Raw genomic sequence first — 26,994 nt, 5'->3', positions numbered from 1 at the left:
GTGTGACAGCAGTTTCTCTTTGAGTTCACAACAGACGATTGTCCTCTGATGGCACTGACTGCAACAATACCATGAAGCATTCTGACCTGTAAATATAACAGCCCTTCTCTTCACGCTGGTTTAATGTTGCGACTTAAGACTTGGGAAGGTGAGTTCCACCAAAGAACAACCATCTTTGTTCCTGTTCATCAACATGTTATATTTGACCCAAGATGTACAAGCAGTAAAAATGTGTTCTGTCAACTGATATTTCTAATTGTTAAAGGTAGGGTTGGTAATCTTCTTCTAGAACATTTTATTTGTTTTATCTGTTGAAATTGTCATTACATCCCGACGGCAATCAATAAATCAAATGGTCTGACCAAAAATAAATAAATAAATAATCCAAAAGCTGCTTGCTTGACAGGGACAGGGACTTGAGACAGGTTCTCAGTGTTCTCGCTAGATGTAGCGGCTTTTGGAGCTCGTGCTGCTAGCTACTGTCATTGGAAAAGAGTTGGCGAAAGTGGCCTGGCTCTCTGGTTTCTTTACATTATTAAAAAATCTGATAACCATCTATAGCTGCCAATAGTTACCACTTTGAAAACAAACAAATCTTGATACAGATCCCTTAGATTTGTTTTCTAAAGAATTGTGATCAAGACACATACATGGGAGCAGGATTTAGTATTGTACTTCCATAAAGGCAGCGAACTGACAAGAGATACATTTAGTGTCTCGCATGGGTTAAGCTTCAAACACACTGGATCCGACAATCGTTTGAAAGCTCCCTCTAGAGCCACAGAACACATCATACAACACAATACAGTGATGGAGCAGCTCGCAGGCTTAGCTGTGATCTTTGTCCACAAGGGTGATGTTACGGCAAACACGTCCGCTGTCTCCGAGTCGTCTTTAAACAAACATTATTAACTCACACTTCTTGCATTGATGAACTTGTCGTTGAGTTGTTTGAGTAACACACTTCCACAGTCAAGAGTGAACTCTTGTGACTCCGGTGAGCCAGAAAGCAACACGAGGGAGGCATGCTGGGTCGCTGTGGCAGTGATACCGGGTCAACATATGGCTAAGTCATTTGTGTCTGCTCTTCTGCTTTTGCTGCGTCTCTTCCCTCTAATAGACGTAGTTAATTGCCCCATTGACGATATTGAATTTGTGAGGCGACGCTTCAGTGGCAAAGGACAACTGTAAAGTAAATGGATGGGAGATTATTGTATAGGTCATATTTGAGGCCATTTCTATCCACACTAAATCAGGGATACATTTACTATAAGACAAAAAAGAATTCCTCATTGATAGTGTGTCAGATAGCGAGTTAAGTGAATGCCCAGGATAGCTATATGTGGCAGACTAAAAGATAAAAGAGACATTGAATGGCAGTTCGGCATGTGGTGAGTTTCCATTACAACCCCTCAGGTCTTATATATACACACATAGACGGTGCGGTGCCGTAGCTCCGTCTGAAACATGATCCTGTCGCCAATCTAAAAACTCGAGGTCCAAGCTCCGAAAACGAGAAATCCAGATGAAGTATTATTTGGCAAAAAAAAAAGAAAAGAAAAGAAAAGAAAGGGCGGCTACCTTTTCATGCAACACCTCTCATAGTGCCATAAAACAGTTGGATGAGAGTTCTTGCTTTGACAAAGGGAAGATGAAGACACTGAGAGCATTTAAGACTAACATCTGTCCTGCTGAAGTGACCTTGAGTAAAGCGCAGTCTCTTGGGATGAGTAAAGCGTAACAATGGAGTTATTCCACACTTCAGGTTGAGTTTTACATCAACTCTCAGCATTTCACTGATTTTGTGTTTTGAAAACGGTTTGCAATCTGCCCATGCAGCACACAGACCGGCTCATCTTTCAAAACCTCTTGACACACTCCTCTTTAAAAGTAGACTGGGGGGGTTTCAGCAGACCAGAGATGTGAATGGATGATGTGAAACATTACAAATGACGCACAGGGACATGTTGTGCCCACGATGACACCGCTTTTCCTTCTGGAGCATGAACCAGGGTTTGGGAACCCCTCAAAAAGCCATGTGTTTTCACCCAAAGTCTGCAGTTAAAGTAGCAGGGAATGAGCTGAGACGCCCTGTGGCTTTTACGTTGTGGTCAGATGCCCCAGTCTCCTGACAGACACTACTTTCTCAAACATGGCCCATAACTAACGGATGCACAGGCCCCTCCTTTCACAATATACAGTACATAGAAGGATTAAGAAATATTCATGCCACGAGTATGCCATGCTGACAGGGTGAAGGAGTGCAGGGAGCACACAACAGCGTAGACTGTTCTCATCCATTGTTCTATAACACACCAGCGAATGATACTGTGCCCGGGAGGCGTTTTCACGTGTTTCAGGCAGGAAGAAATTATTTGTAACATAGGTTCACCATGTCACAGCAGTTACAGGACTATTAATTGAATGTGGGTACTCTCTGGCCGCACTTTGTCGGCAAAAGTTCAATCTATCAACAACTTTTAGTTTGGCCCCACACACACGGCGGTCAAGCAGGCTGTACTTCGCTGCTGTGTTTGTCGGCGTTATACCTCCAAAAAGTAATGCACTGCAACATAAAAGAGCACATGGGCTTGGCTCTAACCATGTGGCTTCAACAAGTCTTGGCATGAACTGAAGCTTTTTCGAAAAGTCTTGGCCAAGCAATCACATCTATATTTGTCAGATTCATGACACAATTAGATGTGCTAACAATGCAGGTATATAATATTCTGCTCAGGCAATCCTAACTATGGTGTGAGAATAAACTCCTATTGGCCATACTATTAAAATATTGTAACTGAAGAGTCAAACATTACAGATTATTGTCACAGAACATCATGTCGGAGCTCAAAGATTTCAACAGTATTTCTGACCTCTATTCATTATAAGATCAATTTGCATACGTGTCAAGTAATAGCAGTATGTGGTGTGCTCACTGCAATACGTCATTACATTTCAGTGCTCCTATCCCCCTTCCAGGACAAGACTGGCTCAACACCACAACCTCTTCCAAACCATGCAGGGTTTCCTCCCACACCGTCAGGAGACGTGTCGTCGTCTTTAAGGACCGGTGTCAAGCTACAAGCCTCAATAAATATTTGGTGATTTTTGTGGCCTGGAGGTTAAATGTGATATGCCGCACACTACCACAGCGAGCTCAAGATCCAAAGATCATACACACTATCCAGCTTCTCAATTTCTGGGTGGGCGTCGATTCAAGTCTGTACGAAGAATGAATGCACAAGGTAATTGCTGTCATTTTCACTGTTCGTGCAGTTAGCAACCAGTCGTCGCCATGTTGAGAGCCACGTGGAGGCAATTCCTCAGTCATCGATTTCCTATGAGTTTGCAATTAGCATATTTTAGTGCACAAATATAATTGGACTAATAAACTACCACCACAAGAGTTGCATATACAAAAGGAAACATAAAAATGTTGTTTGTACTAAAACAGAACGATTGCATAAACCACTTTGATGAGCAGCTGATCATTAGCACTGCAAGTAGTCAGGTAAAACCCAGTGGCTGCTGGTGGTTAAAGACCACATGCAATGCAGAAATCAAGTTGCATTCGTTCTGCTATATTCCTTCTCTAGTGCTTCGGTGGAACAATCTTCTTGGCAATGACATACGTTTCAAGCTCCAATAGACCTTCCTTGAACTCTATTGGAAAAGTCTTTAGGTCACTTCAGCAAAGGTGAGCAGAGCATGAAAGTGCGATTCCCAAAGCAGTTAGCAGATGCTTCATCTTGGACTGTACTGCAGAAATCCCCCCCCACCACACACACACATCTGGCAGAGAAATCCAAAGATGTCTGCTCATTTCCAGCTGCCCTACACCGTTCATGAAGTAGAAGATGTGCATGGCTGATCCCTCTGAATAAATATAGATCCTTGCACTTTTTGGACCTAAGGGCTTGGAACGTATATGCTCCTCCAAGTGTGATCGGATTCCAGAGTCATTTGCTGTGGCCAAGAACAATACTGTAAACCAGGGTAATGTTTAGACACTGATGTATCCATGGGCTCCCGCCTCTCTCCTTCTCCCCTGCTACTGACCCTCATGCCAGGTACATCCATCAGAAGAACGCCGCACAAAGCTTTTGTCTATATTATGCTGAATGTTTCCATGTTCTGCATTAACCATGAGACGCAGGTAGTGTAAAATTTCCAAGAAGGGCTTCCAAGATGGCAAGGAAGCACACTGAGCTGAACATTATGGTACTACTTTCCATCCAGAAGAGGCAACCACCTTCCACTATAAACACTGTCTCTCATCTAGGAAGAATGCAGCCCGTGCACCTAACAATGTAATAATATCTGACTGTGTCAAGATGTTTTTGTGGTATCTTTCCAAATGTGAATAAGTTGAAGGATTCAAATGTTAAATCCTATCCTAAAAACACACATTCATTCAGTAAATCCAATTTCTAAATACTACACCCACACAGCGATGATGTCTGCAGAACACATTTGAAGAGTTAATATGCAACATGATGTCTTAGCGTGATGTATGACATGTCTGATATACGGCTGTGTCAGCACCTCACAGACTGATTGATGAAAATAAAATTGAACTTCCAAGGATGATAAGTGTATGCTGGCATGAATGAGGGTAACAGCCGAATGCTACCAAACCACCAAGCGTGATCTGAGGCAGCAATGATGCCAGGCACTGGTGTGAGGCAAACCTATCCATTTCAATGGCATGTGAAATGGGCCACAAACACACACAGTCCGGGGATATTCATAAATGTAGCTTGCAATAGTAAATGCGAACCAGATTGAGCCCTAACGGCACATTTTTAACTGCTTTGACTTTACTGGAAAATTCAACCAAAGTGCAGAGAAATAATTTAAACGTATTGAAACCAGTGGCGACAGGAGTTGTTTTTAAGTAGCCCTGTGTAACTTTATGATCTCGTTTGTACTAACCACTACCTTTGTAACAATTTTGAACAAATCATGAACTCTGTCCCATGTTTATACAAATGATCAGTTATGTAAGATTGATATCCGAGTGATATCCGGCCAATCCAAAGACAAGGATTGTAACCAATTAAATGTAGTTATACAATGGTGACTGGGTCCACCCACTTAGTGTCAAAAAGAAAAACCACTGGCGAGCGGGCAGAAGAGCAGTGACCTGCCCCTGGTTTTTCCCTCTGCCAACCCCACACATACATACTCCCCTGCTTTCCCTGTTCTGGTTGCCAGATTGTCTTTGTTCTACCCCGTGTGTTCATAGCCTTCCAGCATTATTCTCTCGTGTTAGTTGCTATGGTTTGTGACTTTGCCTTGTTTTCGGTTTTTGGATTTTTGCCTGCTCCCTGTTGGATTTGTTTGCCTTTACGGATTGACTTCCTGTGTATGATTGCTTGGTGCCTAGTAAAAGAAATTGCCTTCTACCTCACCTGGTCTCCTGTGTCTAGCTCTGCTCTTGAGTCTCTGCTCTGCCCCAGAATCGTTACACTGCGGGGGGAAAGAGTTCCATAGAGCTCCATGTCTAGATCAGCAAGTACAAAAACACCAACGTTTGGTCGTGGCCCTCGGTGTCTGATACCGACACACAACTTTAGAGCCTCTATGAGACAAAACAAAGGTACTTATTTTAACCCAAACCACAATCTTTAACTAAACCTAACCAAGTAGTTTAGTTGACTAAACCTAATTGATGCCAAGGGATCTGACCATGATTTAGTGTGTGACGAGCTGGGAATGAGAGAGGGTCGTCTAGAAACATGAAACTCAGCTAATACAAAATATACATCTTTCATTTTGTTATCGTTCTCTGGTGTTGTGCAAGGAGTTGCAAGGGGTGCAGTTGGTCCTGGGCCAGGCCTAACAGTTTGTGAACAGTATAAAATACGCACAACAATGCAAAAAAAGGATGAGCATGGGTTATGGTTAGCATTATTGTGCCTTGGGATAGGGAAACAAAAGTTACATCTACCTTAATTCATCAAAACTTTAATGCACCACCCGACATGCAAGCTATATGACCAAATAAAACATATCCACAATGTTATGTGACTAACGGTTGCATGCTGGGTCTCAACTTAGCCAGGTGTGTACAACAACACAGTATTTTTACTTGAATATTCTAGTACTTTCCGTCCTTGCTGATGGGACTATCCATGGTGTCAAAGTGTTGACACACAGTAGTACATACTGTACATTTATGCATGTTTCACAACAGGGTTTAACTTTAACTCCATAATCACTCAGCATTGACAGAAGCTGGGGTTTAAGCCAGGTCTCATTGTGGCACGGTAAAGCTGCCTGTCAAAGACATTGCTGAGAAGAACCCAGGGGTGTGCTTACCAAGTCGTCATAAAACAGCCTGAGCCAGGCTAGTAAAGAGCACAGGTTGGAAGACTACAGTAGGTGGGTGGAAATCAGAACCCGGTCCGGGAAAGGTTCAGGAATGTGCTGATGGACATTTCTCTGCTCCGGGGAAACAGAACCCCGACAGAGATCTGTTCATTAAGCCAGGCAGTTAGGCGGCTGTCTTTTGCGTTCCACAGAACGTTAACAGAAATGATTAGTGTTCTTTAGGACTTGCACCATAGCCTCATAGTTTGCCATTTGGACAATGATAATGATGAAATGTAGAGTTTAATGTTTTCACAAGTCATAAATGTAATGTGATTTCTGGTGAGACAACTTACTTATTCGGTTTCTGGCCTCATTTAGTTTCTCCCCAAATCTTCTGGCCTCAGCTGACCTGTTCAAAAGAATGCAGGTGTTAATTGCCAATGGTAGCAAAAAAGTCATTTGATGAATTCAATGTGGTAAAGAAACTATAAGCATACCGATGCAAAATGCAAAACGATTTATTTTCAATTTGCAGGGAATAAAGAATTCAGGAGCATTGGTAATAAAGTATTGCACATACAGTAACATATATTATATCTCTTTTGGCATGTCACTCAAAACACTTAAAACAGCCGCTCACTAGATTGAGGTCATCAAAGGTTTGTCTCTGATTCCAGACAAAAGCAACACATTTTAAAATGCACCTCTGCAGGTGCCATGTGCCAAAGTATGCTGTGTTGACACATGTACAGTATGTGGCGTTGACGCATATACAGTATGTTGCGTTGACGCATGTACAGTATGTTGCGTTGAATCATGTACAGTATGTTGCGTTGAATCATGTAAAGTATGTTGCGTTGAATCATGTACAGTATGTTGCGTTGAATCATGTACAGTATGTTGCGATGAATCAAGTACAGTATGTTGCGATGAATCATGTACAGCATGTTGCGGTGAATCATGTACAGCATGTTGCGATGAATCATATACAGCATGTTGCGGTGAATCATGTACAGTATGTTGCGGTGAATCATGTACAGTATGTTGTGATGAATCATGTACAGTATGTTGTGTTGAATCATGTACAGTATGTTGTGATGAATCATGTACATTATGTTGTGTTGAATCAGGTACAGTATGTTGTGATGAATCATGTACAGTATGTTGTGACGCATCATGTACAGTATGTTGTGACGAATCATGTACAGTATGTTGTGTTGGTGCATGTACAGTATGTTGTGACGCATCATGTACAGTATGTTGTGATGAATCATGTACAGTATGTTGTGATGAATCATGTACATTATGTTGTGTTGAATCAGGTACAGTATGTTGTGATGAATCATGTACAGTATGTTGTGACGAATCATGTACAGTATGTTGTGTTGGTGCATGTACAGTATGTTGTGACGCATCATGTACAGTATATTGTGACAAATCATGTACAGTATGTTGTGTTGGTGCATGTACAGTATGTTGTGTTGATGCATGTACAGTATGTTGTGTTGATGCATGTACAGTATGCATATAAAAATAGCATTGAATGAGCTAAAAATAAAGTACTACTGCTCACATTACTCATAATTTCGGGCAACATAAGGAAGGGAATGTATCAAAAATTTCGAACAACTTGTTATTGGTCACTAACCTCTGTTTGAGTAGCTCCTTGTTGTCCTCAATAGTCAGATGGTCCTCGTGGTCCCTTATGAAGGTCTCAAAGGCCTCTTGCTTTCCCAAAGACAGCTGTGGGCCTGAGAGAAAAAGATCCAGCACAAAGACATAAGCTGTATTCTGACAATCAGCAGCTGCTGTTTTTATCACCAGGTCCATCCTAAAAATCTAAACCTACCATACATAGTACCATCCTAACAAGACTGTATACTTGTCGTGCTACTGAAATAAACGTACTAACTAGGGGAAGTTGTGTCAGGTCCCGCTGTGTAGATTTGAACAGTCAGACCTGAGCTGTATGCTCAGTTCCCACATCCACAGGTACTCAACTCCAGTCTGGCAGCCAGATGCGAGCAAGAGCCCCACTGATACAGTTGACCTCCCACCTATCACTAATCACACAGCTGAAGGCCTATTAGCCAGTCAGTCACTGTTTAAAGAGAATATAAACACAAATATAAACAGCATACTCTGAGCATGTCAGCATTACAAGGCAGATGGCCCCCACATAACTTTGGCCACTTGCCACATGTAAGGAAACTACATAATTTTGGACGTAACATCCTGCTGATTGTTTATTTTTTTTATAGGCTTGTAATATTATGTAATGAGCATTTTTCTTGAAGTGCCATACATCTGCTGGCAGGTGATTATTAAGAGCTGCTACATGTAGCGTAGCGTAATCAGTCTGTGTTGTCGTTTGTCACTTTTCACATTCTCAAAAACATGAAGTTGCTTTTGTGGTGATACAAAAAGTGAATGACTCCAAGAAGTTTGGTTGTTCATTCTAGATCAATCTATCAAAGCTCTCTCTCTTTCAATCCAACAAATCTAATTTACAGTAACATGGACTGTGTTTCCAACAAACCTGTATTTTGTATGGCCTAAAATTATAATAGAAAACATATAAACCAGCATTAGTTAGCAAGATTACAGTGGAAAACCCAAAGCTTCACAATGATTTCCAAATTTCCCCCCTTGTTAAATTTTGTGGATCTTTGGGACGAAGCTGTTCTAACCAAAGAACATACACAGGACAGTAACTCATGCGAGATTAATTGCAGGACAGTCAGGAATTTTTGTTTCTTTATTTTTGGAAAGTCCTGATTGAAACCAGCAGGCATCTCACGGTCATACAGTGTGCTCAAAGAGCCAAGCTCAACAAATCGGTTTAAGGGGTTTCTTGAGGGAAATGCACTCCAGTCGACTCTTGTAAAAAAAAAAAAGCAACATTCCAGGGATATCTAAGAGTGATATGACATCATATTATGTTGTACTAACATCATCTGTGGGGTAATGAGATCGCACAGACCAAGGGCCAACTTTCCTGATTCCTCTTTTCCGTGCTTTGAGTGCTGAAAAAAGTGTGAGGTTTTACAGGGAGGAATGTGTTGTTGTGACTATTGTTGCTGTTTCAACAATTTCTTTTAAATGAAATACCAGATGAATGACTGCACTGTTCCATCAGCTTATAAGAAAAACGTCTGACAGCAACTGTTATGCATTTGTAGATAGTAGTAAACTTGACAGTAAAGTAACAATAGATCTGGTACATTGCGTGTTCCTACTGTGGCCTCCTGAGCGGGGACAGCAGTGTTTGACTTGTTGAGGTGTCCTATTGTCTTAGGCTTCTGCTCAGATCACAGAAACGTGTGGCGGGCCTGGTAAAACCATCAGCGTCTCATTACATGCTCGAAGGATTTACAGTAAGATCGAAATCTTCCTATAAGTCTCAGGTCTCCTTCCTGAGCTTAAATACAAGTCCACACCAACCTGAATTACAACAGGAACACCTTGTCCATCCAATAGAGAGCTTTTTACACTACAAGAGGACAAGAAGAAGACACTGTGCATCTGTGCCTGTGGAAGAAGTCAATAAACTAACCTCAGGAAAACTCACAGAGGCATCTCGGAGTCGTCCACTTTGCAATTTATGGTGCACATAGTCGAAATCCTGTTCTATGAGGAACTCACAAGACTAGAATTACCCCCTCATGCTTGTATGCCTCCGCCAATCAGTCAAGTTGCAGTTTACATCCATGTCTGTCCAAAATGTCATCCCTTCATAATTTTATCCTATTAGACATTTGTCTGAAGTTGTCATAATTAGCATGTGAATCCTTGAGTTATGGCCAAAATGGAATGTTTTTTGTGAGGTCACAGAGACATTTCAATTTTGAACCTCAAATTCTAACCAGTTCATCCAAGTGGATGTTTGAACCAAATTCGAAGAAATTCGCTGAAGGTGTTCTTGAGATATCGCGAGCATGGGATGGACGGGAGGTCACAGTGACCTTTGACCACTACAAATCCAATCAGTTCATCCCTGAGTCACAGTAGTTTTGCCAAACAAGACATACGGGCGTAAACAGGGACAGATGGATGGATGGACCGACGGACAACCCATAAACATAATACCTCCGACCACAGCTGTCACCGGCGCGTTGGCATAAAAAGCTCCCTAATGTTCATGCTTTATTCTATGCTGGCAAAACTGAGAGTCCAGTACAGAAGGACGTATTATGGAAAAGAGTACAGTCGTTTAAACGCCATTCAATCAGTATGAATGGTTTCCATGGAAAGGTCATCATCATTACATTCACAGTTAATCTTCAGGGGACAGTAATTGCAACGTAACCATAGAGGCTGTTGGCTATGGCACCAGAGCCCTCAGATTAAACCTCAATTTAAACATGCATAACAATTCAGTGACCCATCGAGCACAAGGAAAGGAGACGTGTAGGGCATTTGTTTTGAATTAGGACAGTATAAAGAACAATGATCTAATGCGCGCATATAGTTTGGTTAGGAGTCTCTAAGTGGGTCATAGAATATAGGCTCTCCAGATGTGAAGCACGTGATAAATAACACGGTGTACTGTTTAAAACAACTGGATCAATTGTGTGTTTCTAATATTTTGTACTTTCTGTGATAGTAAGGGGAATTCACTATGTAACAATGTAACGGCCTCTCAATCGTGGACGCTGTAGCATTACCTGGTGCTTTAAGAAATCCCTGAAACTACATCGACGAAGTCAGAAGTACTAAAGTGTGAGCGGTGTCCTCTCTGATGCTCCTGGATCCACTCAGCGTGTTCTCAAAGCTTCTACTTCCCAATGTGCAGAGTCCTTTCTGGACCACATCAAGCCCTCCCTACTGGGTAACGGCTGATGGAGTTGGGAGTGTGTCCCGCTCGCAGCGTTGCCTGTGCACAGAGCGGAAAGAGACGGACATTTGTCATTAAGTGTGAGAAAAGAGGCGCTGAGTGCTAAATATATTGTAGCGGACTCTCCTCCATCCATCCATTCATTCTCTTCAGCTTATCTGGGGCCGGGTCGTGGGGGCAGCGGGTATTCCAGACGTCCCTCTCCCCAGCAAACTCTAAGGACATAATTTACTATAGTCTGTGATTCAACACAAGCAGTTATGTTGTGCTCGTCTGTGTTGTTTTCTCTTCAATGACACAGTGACAGTTGGGCAAGTGTCAGTGTAACAGAGTTAAAAATGTACTTTATTATTCTGTTGAGTATGAAGAGAGTGAGACCAGGAAGAAACTGTGATTTATGTTGTCTTCTGCAGCGAATAAATGCTGGAAAGCTACCCTCTGAGTTGTCTCCTTCAATGCCATTCCAAGTCCGTTACACTGGTGCCGTGACCCGGATGGCATAGGCGCGGTTCTGTCTCAAATTCAAGAGGGGGAAGCACGAGCCAGGCCCATTGCTTTCGCTAGCAAGTCATTGTCTCAGTCCCAAAATAACTATCCAGCTCATCGGTTGGAGTTTCTGGCCTTGAAATGGTCAGTCTGCTTAAAGTTCAGTCACTGGCTGAAAGGCCACACATTCACAGTCTGGACAGACAATAACCCTTTGACTCACATCCTGACAAAGCCGAAGCTAGATTGTTGTGAGCAACGCTGGGTAGCCAAGTTGGCGAGTTACGACTTTGACATCAAGTATGTTCCAGGTCCACAGAACATCGTGGCTGATGCCCTGAGCCATGTGCCGTTTGTCAAGGGGAGTGTTGGTCACAGGCTACTTGCTGAACCCTATGCAGGTCTTCTCACAGAGGTCAAAGATATGTCAAGTTTCTCTGTCCAAAATGCCTTTCGGTCATCCAGCCAGCACAGGGAACCCTCGTCTCTGAGTAACAATAACCAGTCTGCATGCAGTCCACTTCACATGCACACTCAGTCTGTTGCAATGGAGGATGTGTCTGCTGTACTACAGTCACACATGGAATGGGATGCTGGTCCAAGGGCCCGTGCTGTTGAGGTGTTGCAGTACTTACCTCAGTTGGTTCCACCTGGACAGGACGCCTTACCCGCCTACACAGAGAAGGACCTCCGTGATAAGCAGTTGGAGGATAGAACTCTCTCTCGTGTTCTGTCCTATGTTGAGAGACGTCGGAGGCCTTCAAGGAGGGAAAGATTCAATGAGTCTGTCCTTGTCACAAGGTATCTGAAGCACTGGGATAGGCTCACTGTGAGTGATGGTGTGCTGTACAGGATTTCAAAAGACCAGAAAACCAAAGCGAAGCGTTTTCAATATGTTGTTCCTGACTCACTTAAGGCCGAGGTTCTGCAGGGGATTCACGATAGGGCTGGACATCAAGCTCAGTTCAGGAGCCTCAGCTTGGCGAGACAGAGGTTTTTCTGGCCAAACCTTGACAGAGACGTGAGAGACTACGTTCGGCATTGTCAACGATGCATTGTCAGCAAGACCGTCGAGCCTGAGGGACGGGCTCCCCTGGAGAGCATAACAACAACCAGGCCACTGGAGTTGGTCTGCATTGACTTTTGGTCGGCCGAAGACTCCAGGAACAAGTCTGTCGATGTTTTGGTGATAACTGACCATTTCACGAGGATGGCCCAGGCATTTCCATGTAAAGACCAAACAGCTAAGCAGGTGGCAAGAGTTCTCTGGGACCGGGACTTCTGTGTCTTTGGATTCCCGGAAAGGATCCATAGTGACCAAGGTGCTAACTTTGAAAGTCTGCTGATAAGTGAGCTTCTCAGGGTCTCTGGTGTCAGGAAATCGCACACAACCCCCTACCATCCGATGGGTAATGGGAGTGTGGAACGTTTCAATCGGACTTTAGGTGGCATGATTCGTGCGCTGCCCCCTGAAGAGAAGGCCGACTGGCCGCGGCGCTTGCAGACTCTAACGTTCATGTACAACTGCACAGCTCATGAGACAACAGGCTATCCCGCCTTTTACCTCATGTTTGGCTGGATTCCCCGCCTACCTGTTGATGTACTCTTCCGTACTGTCCTTCGTGACTCTGCTGTGATAAGCTATGAGAAGTATGTAGCGAGTCTCGCCAATGATCTAAAAGAAGCAATGGTTATTGCTCAGGTCCATGCTACAAAGGAGCAGAATCGACATGCTCAGCTGTACAACAGGAAAGTAAAGGGATCCGAAATCGAAATCGGTGACCGAGTGCTCTTGGCCAACAGGAAGGAAAGGGGTAAGAAGAAGCTTGCGGACAGGTGGGACTCGACCGTCTACACCGTGGTGGACGTGAATACAGAGACACACACGTACAGACTCCGCGACACAGTCACTGGACGGGAGAAGGTGATACACAGGAACTTGATAATGCTGGCCAATTTCCTCCCTGTGGGGGACACATGTGGAATGTCTGACCTTGCCTCATCCATGCCGGTTACAGGATCCACGGCTTCAGGAAATGATGATGTGAGTGAGGCAGATGAGACCTTGTTTGGGAGAGATGGTGAGCTTCATGGTGTGGCTAGTGAAAGCCTTGACACTGAAAGTGACAGACACTCACCTATGACTGTGGAAGATGGACAGGGCCCCTTGGCTGATTCGGTACCTGTGGACTCGGAGAGGAGAACCATTGATTGGATTACTCAGTTGTCTGCACCAAGTCTGTCTGTGGCAGACGCTTCTGACATAAGAAGTGTTGCTTCTGATCCCCAGGATGCTTCTGTTTCACTTGAAGACCACATAGAAGATCAGTCTGTGACTTATGATTCTTGCTCTGTGACTGTTGGAGGTGTCTCAGCACATGTGAGACAGCCAGACTCTGCTCTTGACACCATGACATAGACAGATAACACATCTGACATTTTGCACACTGATGTTCAGACCTCACCCACGATCTGTGGTCGTTCTAATGACAGGTCGCTTAGTCAAGCCTGTGAACAGGCTCATTCAGACCATGTCCAGGCAGGATGTTGTTCAGGAGAAGTTCAATGTTAAAGTTGTTTGACAATCTCTGTTCCTGGTGTTTCCTGATTGAAACCGTAGGCATGTAGCTTATGCCAATGATGGGTTTGGAAGTTTTTTCTTTTTTTGGTATAATGTTCCACTGTTTTAATTTTCTTATCTGACATGAGCCTGCACTACACTGCACTTTGTGTTTGGGTCTTGTGGGGTGTACAAGGCACCCTGTTGCCAGTTGCTGGATTGAGGGATAAGCGCTGCTCTCATACCACTTCATCCCTATGGGATACATTAGATTTGCTTGAGAGCAGCACTACCTGGGTCTGTGGATCATGACAAGGACTTAGCAGTTACCTATATCAAGATCATCAAAAGCAGGGGTATTCAATTAATATTCAACGAGGTCAGTTGTATTAACGTCTGTATGTAGTCAAAAACTGACATTTAAAATATAGAAAGTTCAATTGAATAATATCTCAACAATATTCATTGTCAGTTTTCAAATTCAACTGGATGAATTATAAATAATAAATACTCTAATAACAAATAAATTATCTCTTATTTCAAGTAAAATAAGGACTGGATTAAAAAAATAAAATACATAACAGAAATCTTTTTTAAAAATGTGCATCTTAAAATAAAGTACTTCATTTTCGAAAAATTAACTGAACTGATTTGTCCTGCAGCTTTAAATTCAGTTCATTCAGGTGTGAAGTGATGTCACTCAAAAAAGCCACGATATTATATTCTCATCTTCACACAGCTCCTCCGCGAATCGCCACCTTAACGTGGTGGAGGAGTTTGAGTGGCTCAGTGATCCTGGGAGCTATGTTGTCCGGGGCATTAGCCCCTGGTAGGGTCTCCCAAGGCAAACAGGTTTCAGGGGAGAGCCCAGACTAAGAGCGGTTCAAAACGACCCTTATGACAGTTAGCCCACGGACTTTAGCCACCTCGCCCGGACCAGGGAAACCGGGGCACCCTCCCGGAGCCAGACCCAGGAGGGGAGCTCGTAGGCGAGCGTGTGGTGGCCGGGCCTTCGCCCATGGGGCCCGGTCGGGCTCAGCCCGAAGAAACACCATGGAGCAGCCACCCTGTCGACTCACCACCCGCAGGGACAAGCATCGTGGTCGGGTGCAATGCAGACCGGGCGGCAGGTCGGGCATGCCGATCGCCGGCAGCATAGACTAGCTCTAGGGACGTGGAACGTCACCTCGCTAGCGGGGAAAGAGCCGGAGCTGGTGCAGGAGGTGGAGCGATACCAGCTAGATATAGTTGGACTCACCTCCACACACAGCGTTGGCTCTGGAACCAAGCTCCTGGAGAGGGGTTGGACTTTGTCCTTTTCCGGAGTTGCCCAGGGTGAGAGGCGCCGGGCGGGAGTGGGGATACTCACGAGCCCCCGGCTGAGCGCCGCTGTGTTGGAGTTCTCCCCGGAGAACGAGAGGGTCGCCTCCATGCGCCTACGGGTTGCGGGGAGCAAGGCTCCGACTGTGGTTTGTGCTTATGCACCAAACAGCAGTTCGGAGTATCCGGCCTTCTTGGAGTCGGTGGGAGGGGTCCTGGAAAGGGCGCCGCCTACCGACTCCATAGTTCTCCTGGGGGACTTCAACGCTCACGTGAGTAATGACGGAGAAACCTGGCGGGGGGTGATTGGGAGGAACGGCTTGCCCGATCTGAACCCGAATGGTGTTTTGTTATTGGACTTCTGTGCTTGCCACGGTTTGGCCATAACGAACACTATGTTCGAACATAAGGTGTCTCATAAGTGTACCTGGTACCAGAACACCTTAGGCCGGAGATCAATGATCGACTTTGTAATCGTATCATTTGATTTGCGGCCGTATGTCTTGGACACTCAGGTGAAGAGAGGAGCAGAGCTGTCAACTGATCACCACCTGGTGGTGAGTTGGATCAGATGGCAGGGGAACCGGTTGGAAAGACCCGGCAAGCCCAAACGTGTAGTGAGGGTGAACTGGGAATGTCTGGCGGAGGACCCTGTCCGGGAGGTCTTTAACTCCCACCTCCGGAAGAACTTCTCACACATCCCAAGGGAGGTTGGGGACATGGAATCCGAATGGACCATGTTCAAAGCCTCTATTGTGGACACGGCCGCTAGGAGCTGTGGCCGGAAGGTCATCGGTGCCTGTCGTGGCGGCAACCCGAGAACCCGGTGGTGGACACCGGAGGTGAGGGAAGCCGTCAAGCTGAAGAAGGAGACCTTCAAGGCCTGGTTGGCCCAGGGGTCTCCCGAAGCAGCTGACAGGTACCGGCAGGCCAGAAGGGCTGCAGCTGCGGTGGTCGCGAATGCTAAAACTCGGGCATGGGAGGAGTTCGGGGAGGCCATGGAGAAGGACTTTCGGTTGGCCTCAAGGAGGTTCTGGCAAACCATCCGACGGCTCAGGAAGGGAAAGCAGGGCTTACCCCAGGCTGTTCTCAGCAGGGGGGGGGGGGGGAACTGCTGACCCGGACAGCGGACATCGTCGGGCGGTGGAAAGAGCACTTTGAGGAACTCCTAAACCCGACCAACATGTCCTCTGCAGAGGAGGCAGCGCCTGAAGATCTAGGGGGAGGCTCACCCATATCCCTGGCAGAGGCCGCTGAGGTAGTCAAAAAGCTCCTTGGTGGCAAGGCGCTGGGGGTGGATGAGATCCGCCCTGAGATGCTGAAAGCGCTGGACATAGTTGGGCTGTCCTGGCTGACACGCCTCTTCAGTGTCGCATGGGGGTCGGGATCAGTGCCCATGGACTGGCAGACCGTGGTGGTGGTTCCCATTTTCAAAAAGGGGGACCGGAGAGTGTGCTCGAATTACCAGGGTATCACACTACTCAGCCTCCCGGGGAAGGCTTATGCCAGGGTGCTGGAAAGGAGGCTCCGACCATTTGTCGAACCTCAGATTCAAGAGGAGCAATGCGGATTCCGTCCCGGCCATGGAACAGTGGACCAGCTCTTTACCCTCGCAAGACTACTGGAGGGGTTCTGGGAGTTTGCCCAACCAGTCTACATGTGCTTTGTGGACTTGGAGAAGGCTTTCGACCGGGTCCCTCGGGGGTTCTTGTGGGGGGTGCTGCGGGAGTATGGGGTGCCGGATCCATTACAACGGGCGATCCGGTCTCTGTACGACTGCAGTAGGAGCTGTGTCCGCATTCTCAGCAATAAGTCAGACACGTTCCCGGTGGGTGTTGGCCTCCGCCAGGGCTGCCCTTTGTCTCCGGTCCTGTTCGTGACTTTCATGGACAGGATATATAGGCGCAGCCTGGGGGTGGAGAACGTCAGGTTCGGGGGTCTCGGGATCACCTCTCTGCTGTTTGCAGATGATGTGGTCCTGTTAGCCTCCTCGGATCGTGACCTCCAGCATCCAGTGGGGCAGTTTGCAGCCGAGTGTGAAGCGGCGGGGATGAGAGTTAGCACCTCCAAATCTGAGGCCATGGTGCTCTGCCGGAAACCGGTGGATTGCTCCCTCCAGGTGGGGACGGAGTGCCTGCCTCAAGCGAAGGAGTTCAAGTATCTCGGGGTGTTGTTCACGAGTGAGGGTAAGATGGAGCGGGAGATCGACAGACGGATCGGTGCGGCTACAGCAGTAAAGCAGGCGCTGCACCGGACCGTCTTGGTGAAGAGGGAGCTGAGCCGGAAGGCAAAGCTCTCAATTTACCACTCGGTCTACGTTCCTACCCTCACCTATGGTCACGAACTCTGGGTCGTGACCGAAAGGACAAGGTCGCGGCTACAAGCGGCCGAAATGAGCTTCCTCCGTAGGGTGGCCGGGCTCAGCCTTAGAGATAGGGTAAGGAGCTCGGTCATCAGGAGGGAGCTTGGAGTCGAGCCGCTACTCCTTCGCGTCGAAAGGAGTCAGCTGAGGTGGTTCGGGCATCTAATTAGGATGCCTCCTGGACGCCTCCCACTGGAGGTTTTCCAGGCACGTCCAACTGGGAAGAGACCCCGGGGAAGACCCAGAACACGCTGGAGAGATTACATCTCCCAGCTGGCCTGGGAACGCCTCGGGATCCCCCAGAATGAGCTGGAACATGTTGCCGGTGAGAGGGAAGTCTGGGTCAGCCTGCTTGGCCTGTTGCCACCGCGACCCGACCCCGGATAAGCGGAGGAAAATGGATGGATGGATGGATCTTCACGCAGCATCACGTGAGATGATTTACAGCACATGTAATTGGTCGGTGTGTTTCCTGCACCGCTGAACAAGTGAAAAGCTGCGCCGGTTAAAATAGAGGTGCTCCTTCAAAATTCAATAATTCTTAATTATCTTTCGGTTTTAGGTCACGGTCCGGATACAACAGCATCTGGGTCCGGATCCAGACCGCGGTCCGCCTATTAGTGACCCCTGATCGAAAGGCATGTTTTCCTCAAGGTCAAAGGATTTTTTTATCCGCAGGCTCTGACATGTAACAACCTATCACTCAACATAAGAGGAACCAGCCATGAAAATGTCTTTTGAGGGCGGTATTGCTGAGTTTTTGGGGGTCCTGGGTAAAATTAACTTACAACATTTATTTAGGAAAATCCAGAATTATGATGAGAGCCAGGATGATTCTTCACCATGTCTTGTGTTTGTGACAGAAATGAGCTGTGTCTCTTTCATTTGATCATGAAACAGCTGGATTCTTTACATGTGATATTTGAATGCTTGGATCCAGTATGACTCTTGACTGACTGACTGGTATTTATATTTCTGTTCATTATAGCTACCAGATGCTCATCGTAACAATCCGAACACTAAATCTGCAGTTAATATGAAGAGCACTTTACTTTCAAGATCACATACTACTCTACAATTATAGATGGATTACTGATACCTTCGCCCACAAGATGTCACTCAAAGCGACACGTACCAACCAGCAAGAGACTCAAAATGGCCACAAAGACACACAAAACAACTACAAAGAGACACAAAACGACTAAGAAAAAAGGGGCAAAATCCCCCAGACCAACAACAACTACAAAACGTTCAAAACAATTACAAAGTGAGATAAAAGAACAACAAAAATAGGCTATATAACCATCTCTCTCTCTGTGCCTTGCTTCTATGTAGGAGGGGTGGTGAGGCACTTTGCATGTCTGTGCCCAGGGGACCATCGTCTCGTAATCCGCCCATGACTACAATATATAAAAGCACACACAGACAGCATTAGAAAACTGTGTGGTGGTAAAGAGGCAGATGCCACACAGAACCCATGGAGGTCATCACGTCCCATGAAACCAGAGGGAGAAAAAGGAAGACTTATGTGGGCAGGTGAAAACAAATCCTGTGGCGAGATGACCCAAATGATCATGCTTGCTCCGTATTAGATAGCATACCATTCTGAGCGACTAATACACACATGGCACGTCATTTATCAGTGGTTTTCATAAACCCCAGCTTCATAGCCATCCGTCACAGTGCTCCTCATTGTCCCTTCGATGAATGACTGATTCGCTTACTAACTCTGACTGGACCGAGTTCAAGCACATGTTTGTTTTCTAATGGGCTCTTCTTTCAGAGACCCTGTTTGCAATTACCTCTGTGCTGGCCTTATTACCGCACCAGGCAGCATTACACAAAAATGTCCACAAAAAAAAGGACGAGGGGAGCTGTGGTTAGCACAGAACGGAGCGCAGCCTCAGCGTGATGAGTTGCTGGCTCCTACGCCCGTGCCCGGTGGCTATGACCGAGCTCAGGTTCATCATCACACTTAAGGCTCCACTTAACCGAAATTAAACAGGAAAAGCCAACGCTGGCCGAGGAGCAGATTTCAATGCTTGATTGGCTTGACTTTCGGCAACGTCCGCAATCCGCTCAAACCAGTTTGTGTCTAAAAAAGGTTTCGAGCAGACTGACAATACAAGAGGAGCTGCGGTCTGAAGTGTGTGCTACTTTACTCTGCCCTCTCGGAGTCTTTGTACACTTTCAACCCTCTGAAGGCACACGCTGTGGCAAAGCTACATGGAGATAACCGTAATCAACTGCAACACTGTGATGACACTCAATTCAAGACCACATGTAGGAGTAACCTGCCTGTCACTGAGACAAACCTGCTTCTGTTTAATTAGATCACATTTGCGAGAGTTACAGGTTTAATATACTGTGCTGTCTAATGCTGCTCTGCAGACGCGATCACACTGTGCCACTTTAATGACTTCTGAAGGCAAACTCCTAAATGCATACAATCCTACTGATGACATTGTTTAGATAAAAGACAACGTAGGGAGACTCTTCACTTCACACAGTAAACTCCAGAAATCAGGGGCACACAGAAAATCAGCATGACCACACAGAGCTGCCCACATTCCTATCAAGAGAGATCACCTGTCACCTCCTAGCACCTCCTAGCGCCTAATTCATAACAAAGTCCTCGCTTCTTCCAGGTCAGAAAAACTGACTGTCATTAAAAAAAGCCTGTCTCCTACAAGAATCCTATTTTGTTATTATGGTCGCAGTTTTAAACATGTGGCTCAAAAATGCAACAAAACTACTTGATTAAGTTTAGGTAACGGCTTAAAATAAGTATGTTTGTTATAGTATTTAAGTCATAGGCGTATATTAAAACATCTTTACAATTCTCAATGTTTCTAAATTTTGCCTTGTAAAGAAGAGCAAAAAAAAGCTTCTTAAAGTACCTTTTCTCATGTACTGTATAGCTCGTCCCCCATAGTCGGCTGAGATAGTGACCGTGCTTCCTTCCCTCGACAGTGGCGCTGCTGTCAGCCTCGAGGAACTCTGGGAAGCCGGGCTCTCGCCATTGGGGATGTTAGCAAGCTGAGCAGCAGAATCCAGGGCCTTTTTTTTCTCCTTCTTCAGCATCTTAACTAAGATACCTTTAGGCACCGAGTTAAGGATTCTACTTCTACAAAGTCCTGGATGGAAAAAAAAGAATCTTTCACTGAGTAGCACCTCTTTCAACTGATGTAAACATAAACATGGAGACCAATTTCAGGATATGAGGATGGCAGTTGATTGACTGAATCGACAATATACAGTAAACCCTAGAGCATAAATTGTGATTTCCTGAAGGCTGTGAGCTTTTAATGATGGCGGAGGGCTGACATGCGCCCAGCGTCTGACCCATAGAGTGTAATTCAAGGTCTTGCTCGCCCCCTGGTGGCTGGCTGCAGTATACGACATATCAGTGTCAGCACACACGCAGATGACGTTTCTAAAACACGAATCACACAGAGCAGGTGTCAATTTGATCATAAATGTATGGATGGAGTTATTGTGGTTAGTTGTGTCTTTCCAACTACCACAATACTAACGTAGCAAACAAGCTGTGGCCGCGCTCACTACTGCGCAGATTCTGGCTCCAAATGATGTCGCCAGCGCAACATGGCAGCGCTCGTATCCGGGATATTTTGGCTTCACTTTTGCACAGCGAGAGGAAGTGGAGACGTGTCGTCCATCTACGGTCTGACCTTACAGCCTCGGGAAGATGTCATGGTCTGGGATGAATCAACGGAGAGGAGAGGAGCCAGAGAGGCAGACAAATACTCTACCACTCAATCCTCTCCTACTGATGAGGTTGCACGCGTGTTTGTCTGCTTGGATCCCAGTGTAGCTGTGTCCGCCTGGGTGCGCAGAGAGTAATTGAGTGGTTAAATGAGGAGGCTGAAAAAGGCAAGAATCGCCGCATAGATCCTGTTCACATTTTCATTGAGACGTTTCACTTCTCTGTGTGCACCGTCTCCATGCGTTAGGACCATTTACTGTAATCGTTTCCTCTGTTCCATCTACTGTCCTTTGCTTCCAACTCAACAGCGCTATTTTGGATTTGATCAACTGCCTCCTGCTCAGGCTCACTGCCTTTTTTTTAATAATGCATACAGCAGAGCACAGATTCATCAGCACTTTCAAATCTGATTATCAAATTGACGCCTGCTTCACGACATGCAGCGCTGCTTTTACTGTATAACAGGAATCCACTATCGGTGAGAAAGAAGAAGACGGTGCCAGCAGAGGCAATCTTTTTTTTTGCAATCAGAAGCGCTGATGGAGGGAAAGTGAACTAGAATTGCATTGGAAAAAAAACATGATTAAGCCAATTTTACAGAACGTTGCCAAGATTGCTTTTAAAATGTCAACAGAAAGCAAGAAATCAAAGCTTGTCACCGGCTAGCAGGTAAAAAGCTTAGCTTGACTTAAACTAGAACTCCTTTACATTACCTGCATGAATAAAACATTACAGTCTTATAAAATATGCATTCAGCTCCCTGTGTGCCTGTTTTTCCACTATAAATGGAAGTGTGCTTGATGGCCTAATCACAACCCATAATTTAGAGACAACACATTAGTCCGTTATTCAAGCACGGGCCTATCATGAGATTAGCAGACATACTTGTGGTCGGGCCGAAACCGTGGTGGTCAGCAGATACTTGGGGAAGTTCAAAGAAAAAAACAGAAAGAGTCAGAATGTCATTATTTTTGATGATGAATGGACGTAGTTTTGAAGGGGCTGGAGACGTTAATTCATACTCCTGTCAGCCAATACAAAGGGGATGTCAGGGGGAACAATAACACAAAGGAACCAAGTCTCCAATTGCAGTTTCCAATGAAATGACCCATGCAGTCTTCTCAAAACTGCCAAGATCTAAACCCCGACACCATTCCAAATGACCTACAGAGGCCAAGTTTTACAGAGAAATATGACCGTTTCTGTGCCTATGTCATTGTTTCATACAAGTCATTACTTCAGACTGCTGTTCACCAGGTTTTCCCATTATTTAGATCTCTGGCATCTGATATCTTCATCTATGCTGAACACCACCAGGGACTTCTAGTATGGGATGAACATTTCTTTTAGGGGTTGCAGATTGGACCTGTGAGCGGCTTTACATGCCACGCACTCGAAATGTGGTCAAACTCAGCTCACGGTGTGCATTCCATCTCTCCTTCTCATCTTCCCTGTCACTCTCTATTATGCCGTCCAATAAAGCAGATATCACAGGAAATAGAGAAAATGCCTTCAAAATTACCGCAGCTAGAAAAAAGGTGCCGTGCCAATCTCGCGTGGTGCCACAAATTATAAGTATGATAAATCTTTTAAGTAGCTAGATTACGATTACAGTATTGGAGGAATGTTTGTGCAGTATGGGGGACTCAAAAACAAAAAGAATTGGAACCAATTGAATTTAGATAAAGGAACATTTCACATCACAAAATTATATTTTCTCTGCACTTTTTAAAGATCCACAGTACACTTTAAAGCTTTAAATAATCATTGCATCCAATTCTCAAACTATGACGTTCTAGGTTCACCTCTAGCGCTTATTTTCAAAATAAACTTCCCACGTAGGTTAACTTCATTTTTAGAAACAAAACTACTTTGTTAGGTTTAAGGAGCAAAATTACTTGATTGGGTTTAAGAAAAGGGTGTGGTTTGGGAAAAAATAAGTATGTTTGTTGCGTACCAAGTTGAAAGAAGTCACGGTTGACATTTGATTTTACACAGGATACAAACAGCGGTCTCCTGGGTAAAAGTCCTGTGTTTGTTTGACCCGTCCAACCTCTCCTCTCGCCCGCCCTACGCCAACTTCGTTTTCTTCTCTTTATACTAAGTCAGTTGCTCTGATTGTCTAATAATGACATGGATGGGTTTACATTGCTAAGGAGCGTTCAAAACCCTTGGTCCATAAAATAATACTCAGATATATGTGACATATCTTATAGTCCTCAACTCTAGCACTCTAGCTCACCTGGTGAGCATCAGTATGGTGATTACGAAATGTAACTAGAATACAGAACGCATTGACATCTGAACTGAATGAAAACTGAGGGATGAGTGGTCGATGAAGCTCAAATAAACTGCTTTTGTAAATCTTTCAAACGTGTATGTTTTATATTGCGTCCAAGACAAATCACCATGATTGCTGGAATATAAAACAGATCAGAGTTTGCGTGTCAGTTACTTATACAATGTGCAGTACACAGAGATTAACAAAAGAGCCCAATAGACTGAAGCCAGTTGTCCAAACGACACCAAAGACTCGCCAATGCTGATGTAAACATCTGCGTCAACAGAGCACTGAGTGGTGAGTAGGTTTACAACTAAAGAAGTATCCTGTTCTACTGAGCCCTACCCTGCTTCAAACAATTCAAATAAAAGCTTGTGTAGCTATAATCAGTTTAATCCAAGACCGGGCAAACATTTCCAATCTGCAAAAGGACTGATTGAGGTCACTTCATTCAATCAGCCCTCATTTGCATATATGCTAAAACAGCACGCAGCTAGCAGCAAACCTAAACTCTTGGCTGCATTTCTGTTTGACAACTTTAAATTCTGTTCTTTTTGGGTACAGTGTTTGGGATGAGCTACACGGCTGACTCACAAAGACACAATCAAACGACAGTAAGTAATGATGATTACATATACACAGTAAGCATTAAAGAACAATTTAAAGCAATGTTCTTATCCCTGCTATCTCTTTTGTCTCCCCAGAATTGTTTTCCACCAATAACGCAGAAAAAGTCAAACTGCTGGTGGCACTGAATGTAAAGTTGGGGGATCGCCAAAGTCCTTTGGATGCATTGTCTGGGGACAAATGTCTGTGCTAATCCCTCAGGCAGAAGTCCACATATTTCACTGGCTGACCAAAAGTCCCTAGAGCCATGCTACTTGTGTGGCTAAAAATAAGGAGCCAAACATCTCCAGCCCAGTTTATAAACTACTGCAGTTTTGATTTAGTATTAGCCAAATCTCTATTGAATACATGTGAGCCAAGAGAAAATCAAAACGGAATAATCTGATAATTGGGAGTATTACCATTCATCTTTTACTTGAAAACGTTGTCAGTGCCAGAAGACAATATTTAGACCAGTAGACTCAAGAGACCAAGAGTTCAGAGTTTGCTTCTAAATATCAACCTTTTTAAAGAATGTTCCTAGCAAGCTAATGACATTATTTTGACAACATGCATGCCTATTAGTTGCCCTGCAGGTTATATTTAAATAAAGATATCTAGTGAATGGGATACCGTTGGGGTGAGAGACTCTTAAATGAGCAGTGTGTAGGATTTAGTGGCAGCTAGTTGGTGAGGTTGCAGATTGCAACCAACTCAACACTCCTCCGCTCCCCCAGTAACCTAAAACCCTAATAGGCCCCCTCTAGAGCCAGTGTTTGGCTTGTCCGTTCTTGGCTGTTGTAGAAACATGGCTGTGCAACATAGCGGACTTTCTGTAGACGACCCACTCCCTATTTTTTCAGGGGATTATACACTGTCATACACACTGGTCCTTTAAATGGTTAGTCAATCTTTGCTCTTTTCTCGGGTTTTCAAATGGAAAAGATCCCTCTGCCATTAACAAAAAGCAGTGACATAGGTTACCGCAGTAACCTAATCAGTAAGGTTATTAATAATGTGAACGCTAGCAGTAGCTGAGTCAACGTTTGTTGTGCTAAGTTTAATAACTGAATGGGTTAGTACAGTATTTATACTCCTGTGTTCTGGAAGTCTGATGGCTTTGAAGAGAGCATAGATAATGGCTTCGGCGCTCATCAGAAAGGGTTGTCTGATGGGAAAGTGTCTTTGGACGGGAATATATTTAGAATATTTTCACCACTTTAGCTTTGCCTTCAAACAGCCCTTTCTGACAGGGAACTGAAGCAGTTACATCGCTGTAATATAAAAGTCACAGGTCTCCTTTGACAAAACAGTAATTTACCTCACATAACACGGGAGTTCCCGGTCTACCACTGGATCGATGGGTTAGTTAGTTTGTGTTACTGTGAGACTTTCAGATCCGAGCTAACGTGGTGTCCACAGCAGTACATTGCTTAACTTCCCTGCCAGTACTCCTGTCGGCTTCTCCAAACTGGGAGCGTACCGACTGCCCTGAGTTACTGCAGGTAATACACCGACTATAAGGATGTATTTAGATTGTACATGCAGCCACGTCATCATGCAGAAACCTACGTCAGGTGACATGGAAAAAAAGTTTTTTAGAAGAGCTTGGAAAAAAGCATTAGGACATTAAAACATAAGTACAAAAAAAAAGGTGAATGTTCTGCTTTGAATAATAAAGGAAAACCATTGTGAAGCTACAAAATGACATACATTGTCAAAAATTAAGTTGCCTTATTCCATTCATAGAAAAGAGGTCATCAGTGATGTAATGAAAGTCATATGTGGTATCTGTAGTAAAATAAAGATTTGTATTTGGGCAGATGTAGTATGGGTAGTATTTTGCACGTCTAATTTTGAAGGTATGGATGTGTCTCTCCATTGCAGCTCCACTTTGGAATTTTCTGTAGAATGCTAGCACAGGTGTACAAGTACAGTTTCAAGACACACTGACTGTCCAACAACATTTTACCACAGTGACAAAAATTTGGGAAATTCTGAGTGCTAGCTGGCATTTTTACGTGCAAATGCAGCGTTGCTCTTTAAAGTCAGCAGTGTCTGTTGGTTCTCCTTGTTGCTCTCTCATCATGTTAGCGGTGGATGTGTCATAACTCTAGCAGAGTCGACTAAGCACTACCAGGTGCCCCATTCCCATGCATGGGAACACGCAGAGATACAACTTTTTTGTTTTACAGGGAAATTGGCATAATTAACCCTGCGAGGACTCGGCCTCATTCTGGGAACAGTAAGCCTTTAGCAACAGGAACCTTTTGGCTCCTAGGAACGGTTTTAACAGAGTAGGGGGGTGGAACAGTTCTACAGACATGGAAAGCATGGCGATTAGCTAGCGGATGCACGCTGAAGTTGTAGAAATGGTCTGAATCTAGTTAGTTATTAGGACTCTGGCTGGAAATGATGTCACCCCTGCAGGGTCGGTCAACCCAGACTATGGCGTTACTTGCTGCAGACAGACCACCCTGACTGAGGGATTGACAGT

General features: G+C 44.9%; 1 protein-coding gene across 1 annotated transcript in view; it reads right to left on the bottom strand.

Moving 5' to 3' along the window:
* The window catches only part of kif6 (kinesin family member 6), an 87,878-nt gene that overhangs the window by 8,590 nt on the left and 52,294 nt on the right, over positions 1–26,994 (bottom strand). Inside the window, exons 13-15 of the mRNA XM_076106981.1 lie at positions 20,784–20,981; positions 7,967–8,069; positions 6,672–6,727 (exon numbers count right to left, since the gene is read on the bottom strand). Of these exons, the coding sequence (XP_075963096.1) occupies positions 6,672–6,727; positions 7,967–8,069; positions 20,784–20,981 (357 nt within the window). The remainder of the gene's footprint in view (positions 1–6,671; positions 6,728–7,966; positions 8,070–20,783; positions 20,982–26,994) is intronic.

Source organism: Anarhichas minor, unplaced genomic scaffold (assembly GCF_050575085.1).
Source record: "Anarhichas minor isolate MPS153535 unplaced genomic scaffold, ASM5057508v1 ptg000037l, whole genome shotgun sequence".
Lineage (NCBI taxonomy): Eukaryota > Metazoa > Chordata > Actinopteri > Perciformes > Anarhichadidae > Anarhichas > Anarhichas minor.
The sequence above is the reverse complement of the archived record's forward strand: the minus strand, read 5'-3'. Positions and strand labels throughout refer to the sequence as shown.